The sequence below is a fragment of the Nelusetta ayraudi genome, unplaced genomic scaffold (genome assembly GCF_046127955.1).
Source record: "Nelusetta ayraudi isolate G7.1 ecotype Tasmania unplaced genomic scaffold, CSIRO-AGI_Nayr_v1 ptg000070l, whole genome shotgun sequence".
NCBI lineage: Eukaryota > Metazoa > Chordata > Actinopteri > Tetraodontiformes > Monacanthidae > Nelusetta > Nelusetta ayraudi.
This window is the reverse complement of record NW_027466120.1, coordinates 5,617,501-5,628,781: the sequence shown is the minus strand read 5'-3', so window position 1 is coordinate 5,628,781 and position 11,281 is coordinate 5,617,501. Positions and strand designations below refer to the sequence as shown.

The window sequence follows — 11,281 nt, the reverse complement described above, 5'->3', positions numbered from 1 at the left end:
GTGGCCAATGTATCTTCCCCATTTGCAGGTTCAGCCAAAACATGGTCGAATACTAATAAGATATATTTTACATACATCCGTTTGAAAAGATCACAAACAACATTCACAACGAACGTGAAAAAAATGAGATTCAAAATAATGAAAATGTACTAAAATTTAATCATTCATAAAAGCTGGAAAATCATCTGTGACAGCAATATTAGAGTTGGTTTAGTACAATATATTTTCAGCATCAAGACACAAATCAGAACACACCATTTCCCCCATCGGTCTATAAAATACTAATTTCCTTAGCTTTATTATGCAAAAATGGAAGTAGAATATATTATGGGAAACATGGAAGGCTTGCAGCTTTTATATAAAACAAAGTCACTTAGGAAAGATGTTACCTCATCAATACACATCCTTATAAGTAGGAACAAGTAACTTATAAACAATGATGTATCTTTGCTGACACAGTTAGTGCAGAAATGTATGACAAGGCCAACATTTCACATGTTTTCTTTTCGAAAATGTTTTGTCACACTATGCTGACGATTGAGGTTACTTTTCATACAAAATGTTTAGTTTCCATACAAGGATTGAAACCCCCAGCTTTTCCTCTTAAACCATTATTTCCAAAAGAAAGACACCTTGGGAAAAAAATAACACAAGAAAAGCAGAGTTGTTAAGAGGCTGACAAGAAAAGAGTGAATTTCATGGCCATTAAAAGCAGAGATGAGTATCTGGAGAGTGTGTGCCATCTCCTGCACTTTTGAGAGTGGTTAATTATCTCTGTCAGCCTTTTTTCAAAATGCTCTGGAGAGGACTTGGAATGGCACGGTCCACTGGGAAACAGGTAATCATTACAAGTTCCTGCAAGGGAGGAGAAAAATGACATAAGTTGACATGAAAACCTTGCGTTAGTGTTTCCAAAGACAGAGTCAAATGAGTTCAAGGCAATAGCGTTTAAACAGCAGATATAAAAAATATTCAAGTTGATAGACTTAAAGAAACGCAGAAACAAAGGTACCGTTTCCACTTTTAGCCCTGGACACATTCGACTCTTCTGTGTACACAACACAGCACCGGTTCTGACACGGTGTTCTCACGCTTCCCCCTTTGAACAGACAGGAACCCGTCCAAGAATCTCCCCACCTCCCTCGCCCACCTCCCTCGCCCACCTCCCTCGCCCACCTCCCTCGCTCTCTGTGCAGAGCGCCATGCCAGGTGTACCTGGCACCAGCTGAATCGGAACAAGTTGGTCCCACTTAAAATGCTTCTCTTGCCACTCATTAACTAGCAAATTAAAAGCCAATTTTTTTTTTTTTACGCTGAAGTCTGGCAGCTTTTCTGAGAAATCAGAGTGTTCCTCTAAAATCAAAGGACAGGAGTGGAATTGTGTCCAAAATTCTGGGGGAACATGGTTAACTCAAGCAATAGAATACCTTTGCTTTTATGAATAGTCATGTACCATGTTGAGCAATGAGGCAAATCCTTCTTAAAAAAAAAAAAAAACATTTTTACTTGCAGGAATAACCAGCATATAACCTAGATGTAACCCATCCTGTCTAGTAGTTACCTACCAACAAAACAAAGTTGCGTACAGTCATTAGAGAAACAGCAAATGGAAATATATGCAAACGGCAAGTGTCGGGAATAATTGACCATTGATTCTGCTTGACCGCAACAGGTGACTGCCTGTATGAATAAAGACAAGTACTTGCAGTTGCATTAAATGTTTGACAGTTTGCTTTTTAAGTTAGAAAAGCCCAACGCGACATGGAATTGGCAGAAGTCTGCTCTTAAGTCGAGATACGACGGGTTCAACAAAAACCCGTCAGAATGTTACAATTTGTATTCTTTCTGAAATTTTGACAACATTGTTACAATGTCTAAACAGCAGGTGGAGCCTCAACATTCTTAATTTGCGTGGGCTGTTGTTTGGTCGAGGGTGGAGCCCCACAAGGCGGCGCAATAATAACTGCCGTGCCACAGCGATATACTGGCAACCAGCAGATCTCCGGACTTAAAATGACAATGTAAATGATAACCCTGTGAGCAGTGAGCAATGAGCTGGAGCTTCGCAGCCACCTGCAATAATATATGTTGCAAACCAATAATAATCTGAATACTTGCAGTACATTCAAACAGTAAAAGAGATCTGACAACAAAGCAGTTGAAGTACAGGTAAAACAAAGGGAAACAAATAAGTAAAGGGTCAAATAAATACATTAAAACAACGCAAAACTGATAATAGCAGCATGAGAAAAATTCATATTATAATTAGCAGCCACCTACCTGGCCTGGAGCAAACTGTGGGAGGGCATTTTAGAGCAGTGTGCAACCCGACTTCTTTTTTGTTTTCTTCTTTTCCATCGGCGTTTTTCTGTTGATCTGTCGCACCAGATCGTAGAAAATCTAACAGGAAAAGGAGTTTCACCACGTATATCATTATTTTGTGAACAAATAATTTCCTCATTTTGTAGACAGATACAAACAGAAAATATGGAGAGTCATCAGGAGTTGTGTTGTGTTGGCTTTCCCTCAAGTGCATATTTGGAGCAAGGATGCTGGTCCGTGATTAATGTGTGAGGGCAGGTCGAGTGTACGCCTCACTCAGATTTTATAACAACAAGCAAAAATTGTCACATCGACTTGTTTTCATCAAGAAAGGAGCTCAATCTCCTTCCGCTGGGAAAACTCACCTTCCTGAATCACAGACATGCGCACAGGTACGTGTTATATCAGGCATGGGCAAACCATGGCCTGGGGGCCACCGCTGAACTTAAAGAAATTAAATTAACAGCTGAATACTGTGGGGCTTCAAAGACACTGATTTTGTTCTAACGCTTTTGTTATTGACATTAAACCACGTTTTCTACACATCCTATGATAGAGGTGGGTCACCAAAACACTCCATCCATCTGTTGCTGCTCTGGCCCCCCCTCTGTCAGCTGTTGTGTTACACAGTGTGTTTGTGACGTAATAGTAGCAGTAACTTGCCTCATTAACGTTGATCTTTGATTTAGCTGAAGTCTCTAAAAAGGCACAGTTGCACCACTGACGGGCCAGGTTCTGGCCCTGCTCCTTGCCGACCACACGCTCGTCCTCCAGGTCGCATTTGTTTCCAACCAGGATCATGGGAACCTGACCAAGCAGTCAGAAAACAGTGGGAGGGAGAGGACGTATTGTCATTTCACATCATATGCATTACTTTTTATACACAGTACCCTGATGGTAATCATAGTCACAATAAATGACCACCAAAACTGAATTGGAACAGAAAGCAAGCAGGTGCTCTGGGTGCGTTGCGTTTCCTCTCTTTAAATTTGCAGAGTCAGACCGCAAAAGTGAAGCTCTGACATTTCAGCGCCGCCACCAAGCTCCTGGCCCCCCCGTCGCTCTGCCCTCTCTCCTACCGAGTCACATTTAACGGCGCCCAGACAGACCTGAGAGGACGCGGCGCAAAACCCAACAGGCTCCCACAGGCAAGAAATTCCCCCAATGACTGCAAAGAGATCTGCAAAACTATCAATCTTTCCTTTTTTCCCCCTGTAACTCATAGATGCTTACGTTTCACATTTGAACCATACTTCGATTTGTTCATGCAGCCTTTTGTCTCAGTATTCATGGATACGTTTCTCCCCAACACATTATTGCATTACATCTGCCACCAGAATCTCAGAGGACAGAGCAGACACACACAGGCCTGTTGCAGCCTATGCAACAAAATCTTCAGTTCATTCGATGTAAGCATCGACTTAAAAGCAACTTGTTGCAGCTTTTTACAGCATGTGCTTGTCAATACAAATCCTGCATTTGCTCTTAATAATAATAATAATAATAATAATAATAATAATAATAATAATGATTACAGAAAGCAAACTGAAATAGTTTATTGTTTTAAAGGAGTCACAACTCACATCCTCCGTGTCCTTTACTCGCAGGATCTGTTCCCGGAGGTCCTGCAGGTCGTTAAATGTCGACTGCGCTGTAATGGAGTAAACCAGAGCGAAACCTTGGCCATTCTTCATGTACAGGTCCCTCATCGCTGTGAACTGTTCCTATTGAAGCGGCACCAGAGGGAAGAAATCAGTGGCAGCCTGGTCACAATCACTTCACAATTGTCCATCAGATACTTGTGCTCGACTTACTGTTCCGGCCGTGTCGAGGATTTCAAGCATACATTGCTGCCCGTCCACCTCCACCTGCTGTTGTGGTGAAAACATGGTGCGTTATGTTACGCACAAAAATCCTGAGCAACAGCAGCTGCGTTCCCATTACGGTTTTTCGCAAAATGAAAGCAATATAAAAGTACAATTGCAATTTGCAGAAGTTTCCACTGAATGGTGTGAAGCACATAATTCTGAATTATGGCTGCTTGTTTGTTTACTGTCAAGAATGGTTGTTATATTTTTCTCTTTGATTACTTGCAACAAAAAAAATTTGTCTCCTCCTCCGTGCCAACAAAACGCGCCATTTTCACTTGAAGCGAACTGGTCACGTGACCCTGTACATCACGCCCGCTGACATGTAAATGCGAAAAAAGTGTTTCCATGGCACTTGTGCGATACACCTCTATATCGATACGTCTGAGAAACCACTTCAGGAGAGCGTCCAAACCTTTTAGCCATATTTGAAAGGTTCTCGAAATTTAGGTGTTTCCATGACCAGTTTTTTATTGCAATATTTTGGTTTTGCACAACTCTAGGGGTAATGGAAACGCAGCGAGTGTCTTATTTTCAGATGAGTCAATAACAGGTTGCAGTGACGCATTTGTAAGACACCCCCCCACCCCCCACCCCCCGCTCAACGCCTCGTACACAGGAGCTGGACATATGGGGATTTACAACAGAGTGTTGACTTGGAAGATTTGAGATTAGTCTTCAACTCGTCAGTTTGTTTGCTGCAGTTAGCACAAAATACTTGGTTGCAAAGTTACTGTCCAGCTCAGTGAAGGGGACTGCAGGCATTCAACGGACTGCAGCCGTAGCGGTTAAAGGTTGAACGAGCTTAAGTGTAAATAAATGGGGCTACATCAAAAATAATTCATCCTCATTTTCAACTGGACCACAGACACCGTCCAGTAAATTGTGCAAACAATCCTAGGGGTGGTGGGGGTGTGTCCTAAATGTATAACACAAACACCCTTTGTTCTGTCTATTCGTGTGCAAACCTACACATTCAAGAGGATGACACAAAGGCACAGAAACGTTGGTAGTTCTGTGCAGCCATACGATCATAGCAAACAAAAACTGATTTGCATTATTATTATTATTATTATTATTATTATTATTATTATTATTATTATTATTAGTATCAGTAGCAGTAGTAGTAGTAGTATATTATCAACAAGCACAGACGACTTGAATGTCTGACTGCAGTAAAAACTTCCCGTTGGATAATAAGCAGAAAAGCTATTTTTTTTTTTAAAGCACGCAGAGTTGAATTGTGTATATTTGGATCAAATCAAATGACTTTTGTGGCCTTACCTTTCTGTAGGAGTCTTCTATTGTGGGGTCATACTTCTCCACAAAAATGCCTTGCACAAATTGGACCGTCTAAAATGGGAACACACACATAAACCAAAAAAAACAACAACAACAAACATTTAAAACACATTTAATCAATCATCAACAGCCAAATAAAGGGTTACTTCAGAAAAATATTTCTGTTGTTTTTTTTAAAAAAATGTAAAGTGGCTTGAGGTAATAGAGGGTAGGAGCCTTCTTATTTATAACAATTTACATTGCAACCGTGGCAATACTATCTGGCTATAAAACGATAATGACTCCATAATCTACGAGTCCCAACACGGGGGTAGCCATCACTCACCAGTGCTGATTTTCCCACGCCTCCCGATCCCAGCACCACTAGCTTGTACTCGCGCATGGTGGGCTACTTCACTTGACAGCACAAACGTCTGAGAGCACAGAGAAACAGGAACAACATTTAGTCTCATTTCAGAGAGGCGTAGAGAGAGATTGCCAAAACCTTGTGATGAAACAATTACAGTAAAGTTTTATTTAAAGGGTAAAAGCTCTGAAATTTGAGACGTTTGCATTTTAGGGGAGGAAAGAAAAGTGGTGTTTTTTTTATTATTATTTTAACAGCTGACTGACACGTCAAGGTCCCACAATACACTCATGAATATTATTATTATTGATATAATGTTTTTTAGAAATTCACTCTTCATCCTTGAGTCCAGAAGCTTTATTCACTAAAAATACATAAAACAACACACTCGGTTTTCAAAGCCCTGTTAAAACCGCTACTCTATTGGACCATCTACATGTTTGGAAGACGATACAGATGTGAAAAGTGGCCAAAGCCAAAGAAAGAGAACTATGGACTCTCCTAGTTTTTTTGAGATGCACATTACTGTTGGGACATGTTGGTACATTGGATTTTGCATGATAAAGGACCTTTAAGATTTCCTGCAATTAAACCAGGAGTGTATCATTAACATCTTAATCTAAATATATCTTCTTTTGTAACAACTCAGTTTAAGCTTTTTGCCGTGACAAAAATGAACTCAATTGAACAAGTGATGTGGTTTGCGTCAGTGGCACAGATAACTTCATCTCATTACAATACGGAGGAGAGAGGCCACACACAATGACCTCTCAGCGACTCCACTGGGCTGACACACTTTAGACTCCTGTGTCCTAGAAAGCCTGGAGATCTGGCACAGGCCAGGATGTTCAGCAAAGCAGTAAAAAAAAAGTCCACAAAATAATAGCTGTTTTTGTCAGAGCGTTGATGGCTATTTAATATAAAAGATTAATCCACAAAGTGAAGTATAAAAATGGCTTTCTACATTTTACAATGCTGACAATGCGTGACTGACAGGTCACACCGATGATCTGTTCTTGTTTAGTTGGTGCAAAATGAATTGCATGTCACAAATAAAATGTGCAAAAATAATAATAAAAAATTCAAATGCAAAAAATGCAAATGTAAGGGGGGTGATGTGCATTAAAATCTCATTTAGGAACCTCTTTTAAGCTAATGATCATTCCATGGCTGGACGTTTGTCACATATTACGATGAATAATACAAAACGCACTGTGTGTCTCTGAAACCAGCATTTGCAATTCTAACTACAGCGCATGAAGCAGCGCTGCTATGAGCCCACGGTGAGGGACAGACACATGAGGCCCTCCACAAAGAGCCATTGTCATGACCCCTCCTTTACTCAAGTACACCAAGCACACAGAAAATGGAGATCAGAGCGTGCATGTATGACCACAGCGTTGAAATCATTGTCAGGGGAAGTGGGTGAACCAGAGAGCGACCAAGACATGTTCTAGTTCGAAGTAAAATAAAATAAAATTATATATACACATGAATATATGAATAGACGGTATCTGAATTTGAAATGACAGTCAATGTGGGTGTTAAAAACTTTCCTCAAACATCAGGTCAAAGGTGAGAGGTACGTCTATGACGAAAAGAAAGTCTTTGAAAGAGATCTGCGCAGAAAAGAAAGTAAGACGCCATTAAGCAAAAGGCACGGCACACAACAAACCTACTGTGTACACGGCTGCTGCAGACGATAACTCCCTCTACATCTGGTGTGGAGGGGGTCTGGCAAATCCTCAGGTACGATGATGTCAGGGGCCGGGTGCTGAGGGTCAGCTGGGAGCCAGAGACTTTGCCTACTGTGACGTTTTCACACAGGAAATTGGCCCTACATTTAAACAAATGAGCAATGTTTAGATAAGATCGACAATTCACTAATGCAGTGGCTTGGCGCTCTGTGAGCGAGTGCAGTCACAGTGTGTTGAGGTACTTTAAAAGGACACATTTTCTGAAGCCCATTTAAGAAGTAGGCGTATCCATTTTACAGCATCAAGAGGTGAGTTCTGACATGTTACATAACAAAACAAAACCCTTTTACAATCCACAAAACACCTGTTGCCGATCAATGCACGAAACCCAAGTTTATATTTAACACAATATCCACATTTTTACTGTGTAACCAACTTTGTCACTCAAACGGCTTCTTAAAATTAAACTTTAAACCTAATTGGGAGCAAAGAGGCTTTAAATAAACATGACACAAAAAATAATGCTGAAAGTCAATTATCTATGTGACTCTTACAACGCCACTCAATTTGAGCCAGAACGACTATTGGGTCGTTTGCGTGTACTCAACAACAGCTGACGAGCAGCCCATTTGCGTGACAACTTGTTGCACAGTTGGTTTCGAAAGGAAGGGTGTGGCTATTAGTTTCCCAATGCAAGTCGCTTTTAAAGCGTTCAAAATGGAAAATGTCGCACTAGTGATAAAGATTCACGACTACACGGTAACCAAAAAAAAAGAAGCTTGGGAATGAGTTTTTAAGAAGCAAACAGTTGTTAAGCACCAAGTTTGTTCAACAACTACATTTATTCGCTTTCAGCTCGCTACGTTTGTCAAATGCTAGCGAGCGCTAGTGGGTGTTAGCTGGCTCGTATTATAGCGAGGCGAGCAACACACATAAATCGTTAACCAACAAAGAGAACACAAGTTTGGTTCACAGTTTGCCGTTAGTGCCCAGCAGACAAACAATATAGCTCTTTTTTAAACTTCCGGTGCGGCTTAAACAAAATTGTTTGGGCTAAAGCAGAGGCTAAGTTAGTTAGCCGGTTAGCACCGAGGTGAAAAACTCAAGTATCGCTTTTTGTATTCCCCCTGATCGAGTACTGTTACACTGTATTTTGTTTATTAATTTTAATTTAAATAGTCTGTTAAATATAGTGCGGAGAATGTTGAACTCGAATGAGATCCAGAGAGACATGGCAAACACGGCAGGGAGCACACAACACGGTGTTTATGTCGACAACTCGTTGCTCGTTAGCGGACGTTAGCTGTAGCTTGTGAGCTCAGCCATTTAACACACATTTATTGACTGAAGCCAGTTGTCTTTTAATTTATATTTCGCCGTAGATAACGAGCACCTCTTTGTGGGAGGTTAACATTGCAACAAGTGGATAACTAAACGGGATCATTTAGACATTAAAGCACTAATTTTACACACGGATAAAGCTTCATGAGACACTTACCGTGTTCCGCTATGTGTGCGCTAAATCACACTGGGCGAATGTACGGAAGGGCCGGGGCAGCGGCTATTGATTGGACCACGATCAGCCTATCACAGCGGTCCAGCTCTAGGCACCAGCGTTGCAACATTTTAAACTTGGTGAGGGGGAAACTGCTTGATATTGACTGATTAATTTTAACTAAATGTCACGGTTTGGAATTGCATGGGGGTTTATTTGTTTTGTTTTGTTTTTGTTTGTTTGTTTGTTTGTTTTACCCCAAACACACATTTAGTGCAAGAGGGGGAAAAAACAGGATGTCTGAAAAAATGAAGTGATACAAGAAAGTGATTTCAAAAGGAAAGTTCCTCAAAAATTACAAATACATCTTTCCATTCCTGACACTGTTGGAGGTGATCAATCTGGGCTTGAATTCAATATTCGGGCCATTTCATTGATGGGAAGCAGAGCTTTTTGTTACGTTGAACTTGAATAAAATAGCATAGGAAAACATTTATTTTGAGACATCACTGCATACTTCCAGCATATAATTTTCATATAATCATTTGTATAAAGCCTTGTATAATCATTTGTATAAAGCCATTATATATATATATATATGTATATATATATATATATATATATATATATATATATATATATATATATATATATATATATATATATATATATATGTAAAATATATCTTTGCAGCTGTAAATTCACATTGATGAACACATTAAAATTTTACCTGAACTCATTTTTTAAAACACACACACACCTTCACTAAATCCATTTTCAATACTCACTGACTCCTGCACTCAATGTGGGGGGTTTACTGGTGCCACTCCCAGCTGTCGTAGGGTGAAAGCACAGTGACACCCTGGACAAGTGGCCAGTTAATTCTAGGGCCACGTAGAAAGTGGTTCCCAATTTACATCACAAGCATGTTTTTGGACTGTGGGAGGAAGCCGGAGAACCCGGAGAGAACCTACGCAGACAAAGGGAGAACATGCAAACTCCACACAGAAAGGTTCCAGGCCCAGAATCTAACCTTTGACCTTCTTGCTGTGAGGCTGCAGCCCTAACCCATGTGCCAAGAAAGTCAGTGGTATGAAATTATCCAATAAAAGTATCAGCGTGTTGAAATCGATTGTAACAACATGATAATTACATCACATGGACAAAATATGGACAAAATAAAAGCTGTGAAAAGTCTGCTGCAAATCGTTGTGTTCTTGTTTCCATAAACTACCTCTCAGTAGGTTTTGAGATCCACAGCATTTGCAGAGAAACGGTATAAAGTAGCACAGCTGCACTGAGAGCAGATGTTTGGCACATGGTTGCTTTTCAGCTGACGTTTGAAGTGGAATCCAGTCAACAAGAGGCTTTGATGCACCAAGTTTGACTTTAAGTTTTTGGGATACCTTTGGGTTTTTTCCAAATAGTTTTGCAGGAAAGTTGTAAAATGTATTTTTATCACACTTGAAAACAACCAAAGTCCAGGTTGGTATTTGTCCACATCCACATTCCCCCCCCCCCCCCCCCAGTATTTTATTTATATATGTATTTTTATGACATATATTATATCCTCTAGGTGGTTCAACATAATCTTTATCCTTGTGGGCTGGTGGTGTGGGATGTTTGTCTTTGCGATTACATGGTGCAGCTGGATATAATTGTAAGTTGACACTTTGCCTTTTTCATTCAGTTCAACACAGGCCTGCTGAAGATCACTGATGACATGTGCATATGCAGTAATTTTAGGTGTCCTGTAAAAGAAATAATACTTGCAGCAGCGGTTGAAAATGGATGGCTGGTCGATGAGGATGTCATGTCGTTTAAGTCACAGTCTCAGAACAAGCAGGAAGTGGGTTCAGATGGTTCCTTTCAGGGTAACATCCAGTTACTTTGGTAATCCTTCCGTGGGGTTCAAGTGTGTTGCCATACCTTGACAGCAGTTGGACTTTTGTCTTTTTTAAACAACTCTTTTTTTAAAGCTGCAAGACAAATCATATAAAAAAAAAATACAACAATTCTTTTATGGTCTTAGACACAAATAAATCACGATTTCCCCAAATGGCTCTTTGTATAAAATAGACGTATATTCTGTTAATAGCACTGCAATTCAGCATTAGCGGCATGCCAGTGGTCTGTGGTGGTGAGAACTGTCTCCGGTTATTCCTATCTACCTCAGCATTTTTTATTTTTCACTTTGTGATTTTTATTTGGGTCATGTTCCTGCTGCTATACACTGTTTACCGCAGTCACA

General features: G+C 40.3%; 1 protein-coding gene across 2 annotated transcripts; it reads right to left on the bottom strand.

Moving 5' to 3' along the window:
- Positions 1-136: 136 nt before the first annotated feature.
- LOC142898645 (ras-related protein Rap-1A) lies at positions 137-9,167 on the bottom strand. 2 transcript variants are annotated; one of them, XM_076041689.1, is made up of 9 exons: positions 9,034-9,167; positions 7,514-7,675; positions 5,818-5,905; positions 5,475-5,543; positions 4,137-4,193; positions 3,906-4,046; positions 2,986-3,129; positions 2,281-2,400; positions 137-855 (listed from the first exon to the last, which is right to left on the bottom strand). In XM_076041689.1, the coding sequence occupies exons 3-8, from the start codon at positions 5,872-5,874 to the stop codon at positions 2,311-2,313; spliced, it is 558 nt and encodes a 185-aa protein (XP_075897804.1). In that variant the 5' UTR covers positions 5,875-5,905; positions 7,514-7,675; positions 9,034-9,167; the 3' UTR covers positions 137-855; positions 2,281-2,310. The 2 variants fall into 2 exon arrangements, with proteins under 2 accessions (XP_075897804.1, XP_075897803.1); XM_076041688.1 differs by having other exon boundaries at positions 7,518-7,675.
- Positions 9,168-11,281: the final 2,114 nt, after the last annotated feature.

Excerpts from the sequence above, each read along its gene's own strand:
- LOC142898645 (XM_076041689.1), bottom strand. The coding sequence starts at position 5,874 with ATGCGCGAGTACAAGCTAGTGGTGCTGGGATCGGGAGGCGTGGGAAAA. Across the intron at positions 4,047-4,136 it reads TCCTCGACACGGCCGGAACA|GAACAGTTCACAGCGATGAG; the intron begins GTAAGTCGAGCA and ends CCGCTTCAATAG. Across the intron at positions 2,401-2,985 it reads CAAAGATCAACGTTAATGAG|ATTTTCTACGATCTGGTGCG; the intron begins GCAAGTTACTGC and ends TTTTCCTGTTAG.